Source organism: Ciona intestinalis, unplaced genomic scaffold (genome assembly GCF_000224145.3).
Source record: "Ciona intestinalis unplaced genomic scaffold, KH HT001072.1, whole genome shotgun sequence".
NCBI lineage: Eukaryota > Metazoa > Chordata > Ascidiacea > Phlebobranchia > Cionidae > Ciona > Ciona intestinalis.
The window spans coordinates 1,333-8,853 of record NW_004191393.1 but is presented as its reverse complement, the minus strand read 5'-3'; the positions used below and the strand labels follow the sequence as shown (position 1 = coordinate 8,853).

The following is a 7,521-nucleotide window of genomic DNA, read 5'->3' as shown; positions in this document are numbered from 1 at the left end:
TGCACCAGAAGAATCGGGTATGCCTGTGAGAAACTTGGTGGGTGGTTTGTTATAATAACAATGTATGGTTGATGTATATGTTGTGTGTTAGTTGGTGGAGGGAAGTTATGTTCGCCATACAAGTGTGGGAACGGTGGGAATTGTACAGAGAGTGGATGCAACTTCTATTGTTCGTGCCCTCCTGGGTTTGGGGGATCGGTTTGCGAAATATCTCTTCAACGAAACTCAGGTAAACACTAACTTAACCATATTGTGTTCTACGATATGTATGTAACATACCATCTCTACCATATATATGTAACATAATATCTGCAGGGATGAAGTTTATTGTCTACGTCCTACCGGCTGTAGTGGTTACTGTTGTCTTGATATGTTTCGCGGTTCTTGGGATATTCATTAAACGAAGGTAATATGTTATGTTCCTACTTAATATTCAAACTACTGCTTATACTTTACCATTGCTCACATGGTGTTTATACTTTGGTATATTTCGAAGACGCAACAAAGATTCAGAAACCATCGAAGAATTTGTTCCTGACTTAAATAATGAACATCCTTACCAAGGTATCAATAGTAATATTCACTATATCCAATAAACGAATAATAATGTAATGAGGTATAACTGCCCTGTCATAAACGTATTGCTCTTAATTTACACTTAAATCTGATATACATGTAAGATACTTAAAGCATTCACGTGGGTATAAGTACTATGGTTAACCGTCAACATGAATAGATTTACCACAAACCATATGCTTATGTTTGACAGAGGTGGATTTCTCCCATGAAGCAGTTTATGCAAACGTCATCAACGAAGGTCAAGGCGGCAAGTGTCGAAGTGTTAAAGTGTCGAAGTTGACATCCATGTTAAAGGGATTGTTCAACGATGGTAGCAATAATTCCTTGAGTAAGGAATTTAAAGAGGTAGGCAGTTATATGCGATGTAATGAATGAATATGGTTTAAATTATCCTCCGGTTTGCGGGGCAACGACAGTCGTTATAACACGGGTGTTCTGTTTCATACACCTCGTGCCCGCTTACAAGTTACCACGTATATGTAACTTATTTATCCTTGCATGGCGGGGCAACGACAGTCGTTATAACACGGGTGTTCTGTTTCATACACCTCGTGCCCGCTTATGGTTACCATGTATGTAACTTATTTATCCTTGCATGGCGGGGCAATGACAGTCGTTATAACACGGGTGTTCTGTTTCATACACCTCTGCCCCTTTACGAGTTACCACGTATGTAACTTTGTAGGTGATTGTTTTAAACAACCTATTTGTGATCACTGGGTTAAAGCAATTAATGTTAAGTGTCTTGCTTAATAACAAACACACACAATTGTATCCTGTCTTATACTCGTCGAAATAACGCTATGGCACGGAGCCTGAGTATAATGACAACCGATGTTTTAGTTGACCGAAAACAGTGAAAGATTCGAAACATCCGTCGCTTCTTTACCTGAAAACAAACCAAGAAATCGCTTCAAGAATATTCTGCCTTGTAAGTAAAAAGTATGTCTGCCACTAACATAAAGTTGACCCAATGTTTTGTGCATTGTAGATGATCGTACACGAGTTGTGCTCTCAGATAAGGATGGTTACAGTGATTACATTAATGCAAACTACATAGACGTAAGATAATATATTCCTTATAAACTCTGGATTGTGAAATTTATACCAAGTGTCACCAGCAGTGTTACAAAGACATCAAGAAATATATCGCCACTCAAGGCCCTCTACCTAAAACTGAAGAAGATTTCTGGCGTATGATATGGGAGGTTGAGTCCACTATTATCGTGATGCTGACCAACCCTGTTGAAAACGACAAGGTGATCATGAATACTTGTTACTTGTGTCTTCCATGCATTGACAGTGCTGTTTCTTCCTGCTTATAAATTAAAAACTAAACTAGGTTTTAATGTAAACCATAGTTGTGTTAAAGTGATTAAATATACGCATTTTATGTAAAATATTCGGCTGCACCCTTTGGCCCCTATAGTTTCTTCTTCCAAGTCTTCGCCTGGGTTAAGCCAAGAAGTTCTTTAAAAATATGTTATGCTTGGTAGCAACAGCCATGTAACAACATATTAGATGTTATTTCTAAACTGTTAAGTTTATATTTTGCAGAAAAAATGTCACAAGTATTGGCCTGACTGCAACAAAGATAAATGCTTCACCTCCTTGCACGTTACATGCACTAGCGATGAAACGTTCGGTTGTTTTATTAAGAGGACATTTCAAGTTAATTGTTTTGATGTAAGATAATACGTTTATCTGTTCAGGGTAATATAAATAAGTGATAATTTTAGTTTTATGTAAACTGAAAGTGTTTTGATTAAACGTTTATTGTTGATGGTCTAAAATAAAAAATCACTATATTAGTTGCTGTTATATAAATAAACCTTGTTACAGGAGAGCCGGGTTATCACACAGTTCCATTACACAACATGGCCCGACCATAGTGTACCACATGTCACATCAGGGTTGCATAGATTCAAACAAGCAGTGCAAGATGAGCATGCTGATGGTAATCGACCTATTGTTGTTCATTGCAGGTAAAGGTTGAATAAATACAACGTACGTGGCCTTTAGTTGGCAGGTTGTGCACTGTTATGAACTCTACTGGCATTTATATAACCCAATTCACTGGTATGAGTGTTCGGAGTGTATAAGAAGACACCGATGTTATAAATTAACAGCGAGCATGGGGTGAATACACCATGTGTGTCTGGTGTATAAGAAGACACCCATGTTATAACTCGACAGCGAGCATGAGGTGTATGAATACGCCATGTGTGTCTGGTGTATAAAAAGACACCCATGTTATAACTTGACAGTCAGCATGAAGTGTATGAATACACCATGTGTGTCTGGTGTATAAGAAGACACCCATGTTATAACTAAATAGTGAACATGAGGTGTATATATAAACATTGATATTGATTGCAGCGCTGGTGCAGGTCGTACTGGAACCTTCATAGCCTTTGATAGTTTGTGTATGGAGATGAAGGAGAGTTCAACCATCAATGTTTACGAAACTGTGTTGAGTTTAAGGAAGCAAAGGATGGAGATGGTTCAAACACAGGTAGGTGGCAATGGTTAGTGGAACTAGAGAATACTGAACTTGATGCTGCTACCTATGTAAGCGTGTGTGTCATTGAAACTTAACGGCATTCATTCTCAGAATAATCACCTACAAAGTTACATACGTGGTAACTTGTGAGCGGGCAGGAGGTGTATGAAACAGAACACCCGTGTTATAACGACTGACATTGCCCTACATGAGAAGAAAATTAAGTTACATACATTCATACAACTTTAGTATGCCACTTATGTTTGATTTAATAGAAACAATACAAGTTGCTGTACAAACTATCAGCGGAGGTTCATGTGCTTGGTTCATCAGATATTCTCCTCATGAACATTGAAGCCAAGGTTAAGGAGTTGGAGAGGTATCAATGACGATCATTGTTGGGATGTTGAATTAATGTGTTGAGTGATAATTTAATTACATCTTAAGTGAAAGAGTTCTAGTCAATTGTTCTTTTTGTTATCAAACTTAAAGGGCCGACGTTTCGTCTGTCATATGGCGAGACATTATCAAGGTTTACCGTGTTCAAAAAGATACATACAGCGTCAAACTATATGCATGCATGCATCAAGATAACCACTATATCACGGCGCTGCTTATAATCACATTGTGTTTATCAGGAAAGATGGCAAGGAGTCTGGTTTCGCTCTTGAGTTACAAAAACTTGAATCCCTTCAGTTTGAGGAACACCAACTAGAATACGCTGTTGAGAACAATGACAATGACATCATTGTACCATGTATGTTAGATAGTTTTGCTATTGTTACATATTAAACATAGTTTTTATTCTGCTGCTGTAGTTGTTGTAGGAATAAAACATTTTAGGAGCTGATCTTCTGTCAAAACAAAAAAGTAAGAGGTAAAATTTTACTGAGGCCAAATAAATAATAAAGTAGGCCTATAGCGTGGTAGCGTTGGGTTTGATATAATGTTTATTTATATGCCGGATATCCTAAACATATTTCATGTTTGTTTGTAGACGATCATTCACGAATTACTCCTGGGGTGATTGGCTCTGCTTCTTACTACAATGCTTCGTACATTGAGGTAACGTAAATTATCATCTGCCAAGTTTACAATATATCTACACATAGTAGGTCGGGGTGTTTCCATTCGGATTGTTTTTTCATTTTTTGAGGTAAAATGATAAAGTAGGTTGGGGTAAGATGGTCCATGTTTTCATTTACTTTTATCGTCCCAGTTGGTAGTTAACAGAGAATATTTATCGAAATATATAACCGTATACTAACCATTCAAAAAGAGCGTTATTTATATTCACAAACACGATTGGGAAATATGGGATATTATGTGCTAACGGTACCCATATTACATCATAGTACTACAATATACATTTTACCCCACAATACTACATACAGGGTTACGGACAAAATGAATTGCAGTTCATTGCGGCCAAGGGTCCCACAAAACACACGAAGGAAAACTTTTGGTCGGCTCTTTTATCAAACCAGGTGCATACCATTGTCTCCCTGAGAACAATTGATGAGGTAATAAAGAGGTAATATGACGAAATAACATCTAGATAATTAATTTATAAATACGCAGGAAAACAACCACAGGTGGTTCCCCACTTTAGAAAGTCCCTGTTTGAAATATTGTGACGTCACAATCAATTTGTTGGAAGAGGTCGAAACAGGAAGTGACGTCATTGAACGTAAACTGGAAATTTGTCAAGGGAAAAGTTTGGTGAGTTTTGTTGATAAAATATTGGGTTTATGATGTTGTGCCGTGTAAGGAAGTTTCATACCTCGTGCCCGCTTACTAGTTTTCAAATATGGTGTTTGGGGTAAAAATAGACATCTTTAGCACACAGTATACAAATATCCTGAATATGTTAAAGACAACATGTTCTATCTTACCCCACCCAACTGTATATAACTTTGTGGGTTTAAATGTAGTGGGAAAAAATACTTAGTAGCGTTTTATAGCGGCATTTTTCATAGACATATATTTTTTTAAATGTGAATTACAATAACTCAACAAACTATAATAAAATAGAAAATACACGACACGTATGTTCATAACCTTTGTGTTGGCAGAAGTTGGAGATGGATTTTTATCAACTAGTTAGTTGGTCGGTTGATACTGTTCCTAACAACGCCCAAGATGTGATCCAACTTATAAAGAAGATACAAGAATCCAGGAATGATAAGAAAGGGAAGGTGGTGGTTTATTGCAGGTAAGCGTTATACCGTGTGTGACTGAGTAGCCTTAGAAGATAGGGTGGTTTATATGAAGAATGTCACTTATGTAACCTCGCATGGCTAGGTAACGACAGTAAGTTTACCACGTATGTAACTTTATAAGTGATTGTTTTCTATATGGCTGACAAATTAGAAATAATTGAAGATTCTTATTAACCTAGCGATGGTGGCAGCCGCACGGGAGCGCTCTTGTGCGTCTTAAACTTGATGGAAAGAGCGAAGGTTGAAGGAAAGGTTGACGTTGTTCGTGAACTGAATGACATGAGGAGCATGCGAAGGGGAATGGTCTGTAGTGAGGTGAGATGTTAAGGTTTCTATAAATGTGTGCATAACTTATCTATAAATGTGTGCCTAACTTAGTTTATGTGTTAGAGTCTCGTTGCATACCATTGGGGGCATGTGTGGGCAAGACAATTAACGGCAATTGCTCCAACCCAGTGGTGCAATTACCTACAAATTTACATGCGTGGTAACTCGTAGGCTAAGTGGACATGAGGTGTATGAAACAGAACATACGTGTTCTCAACTGTTGTTGCCCACCATGCGAGGATAAATAAGTTACATTCAGTACATTCAATCTACAGTAGTTATAACTAACGTGTTGTCCTCAGCTTTTGTACAGATACATTTATTATTGTATGATGGAGTTCGCCGCATCATTTAGTGCCTACGCCAACTTTAAAGGATGATTACTGCTTTGTGGTTGTAGAAAAACAAAAGTATCGAACTATATACAAAGCCTGGTAACCACGTATATACAATGGTAAACATTCAGTGTTATTTTAAAACGTTTCCTAATAGTTTTAACTGCCCATTTTTTGTTTGAATCTTTGCAATCCATAAGTATAAGCACTTTACAACATTATAGTTATCTTTATGTTTGATAATTTTGTACTATTTAATTTGTAACGCATTGACATGACTTTGTTTGATAGGTATAGTAACCACGCTTTTAACCGTCTAATTGAAAATATGATTTATACATAAGCGTGTTTTACAACTGTCGTTTTGTCGCTATATTCCACCTTGTGTTTTATGCGTTATTGAGCACGGTAGTGGTCATATAGATCCTTTTTCGTCGAACAGTTGTTCTTGTTATTAGGGCGATTGATTTCCGCAATTATCTCAATTCTCAATTCTAGCATTTATTCTTTAATCTATTGATTGAAATCAAATCATATAATATATTTATAATTTTTAGGCTAAATTTTTAGATTGAAAACCGCACAATTAGCGTGTGTGCACCGAAGCGTATAGACGAGTGCCTTTTTCCTATCGTTATCTTCGGTATAAACACCGCGTCTCTCGTTTCTTCGCGCTTTTAGTCACCAATGGCTTTGTTGGTTACTTTTGATTTGTTTTTGATCGATCTCAGTCGACCATTGTAGTAATAGGGTTAATTAATACTATGCTAATTAGTTTATACCGTGCTCACGCATTAGATCTGTGTGATCTCTTGTTCTATCGTAAACAAGAGACAAATAACAAAGTTACGTTATGTATACAATAAACAAAGTTATGCTATGTGTATATGGCAAACTTTGCGCAGCCCCTTCCACTGAACCTAGTTTTCCACGAAGGCAAAACAGCTTACATATTAATATAGTGTTGATGAATATTGTATATTTATGTTGTATTGAATCGATGTATGTTTTCAATCACAAAAGCGCGGCAAAATGCAAGTTATTATTATTTTGAACAAACTTCTATTGTTAGGAAATATTTAAAGACTATAAACAATCAGAAAAAAACCCTAACGACAATGTTTTGTGGACGCTCATCGCTACAGTTTATTTAAAGGTAAGTCTGTGTATTATTGCTTTCCTTGCATTTTTAATGTCACTCGATTAGTTTGGGTTATCACAGACAAAAAGTTTCGTAAAGACTTCGTGCGTTGTTTTGTAGAATTTGTTTTAATTGAATTTAAATGTGATTTTTGCAAGTTTTGTACAATTTTAACTTGGCTGTTTTTACTTGGATACAACAGTAGTTTTGTTGTGTCATTGTAGTGATCGACGTGTGAAAGCGGGCGATAATAATGTTATCGTTGTAATTCCATGTTTAACGATGCTGTATGTTTACTGGTTTAATGATATTGTGTGAGTCCACGTACCGATGCCTGACAACGGAAACTGTCACAATTTCCTAGCCGTTTCCTAATTAAGATGCGTGGCTGCTGGCATTGTGTGTGGACTATGC

General features: G+C 36.8%; 1 protein-coding gene across 2 annotated transcripts; it reads left to right on the top strand.

The window, feature by feature from the left end:
* Positions 1 to 6: 6 nt before the first annotated feature.
* On the top strand, positions 7 to 7,028 carry LOC100186065 (receptor-type tyrosine-protein phosphatase epsilon-like). Of its 2 annotated transcripts, none has more exons than XM_002121878.4 (19): positions 7 to 37; positions 92 to 229; positions 316 to 406; positions 497 to 564; positions 770 to 924; positions 1,423 to 1,510; positions 1,571 to 1,641; positions 1,704 to 1,838; positions 2,137 to 2,265; positions 2,422 to 2,564; positions 2,959 to 3,094; positions 3,358 to 3,461; positions 3,721 to 3,839; positions 4,080 to 4,147; positions 4,477 to 4,605; positions 4,664 to 4,804; positions 5,158 to 5,297; positions 5,484 to 5,619; positions 5,934 to 7,028. In XM_002121878.4, the coding sequence occupies exons 3-19, from the start codon at positions 318 to 320 to the stop codon at positions 6,009 to 6,011; spliced, it is 1,929 nt and encodes a 642-aa protein (XP_002121914.1). In that variant the 5' UTR covers positions 7 to 37; positions 92 to 229; positions 316 to 317; the 3' UTR covers positions 6,012 to 7,028. The 2 variants fall into 2 exon arrangements, with proteins under 2 accessions (XP_002121914.1, XP_026695726.1); XM_026839925.1 differs by having other exon boundaries at positions 5,161 to 5,297; positions 5,934 to 6,100.
* Positions 7,029 to 7,521: the final 493 nt, after the last annotated feature.

Excerpts from the sequence above, each read along its gene's own strand:
- LOC100186065 (XM_002121878.4), top strand. The coding sequence starts at position 318 with ATGAAGTTTATTGTCTACGTCCTACCGGCTGTAGTGGTTACTGTTGTC. Across the intron at positions 3,462-3,720 it reads AAGGTTAAGGAGTTGGAGAG|GAAAGATGGCAAGGAGTCTG; the intron begins GTATCAATGACG and ends TGTGTTTATCAG. Across the intron at positions 4,148-4,476 it reads ACAATGCTTCGTACATTGAG|GGTTACGGACAAAATGAATT; the intron begins GTAACGTAAATT and ends TACTACATACAG.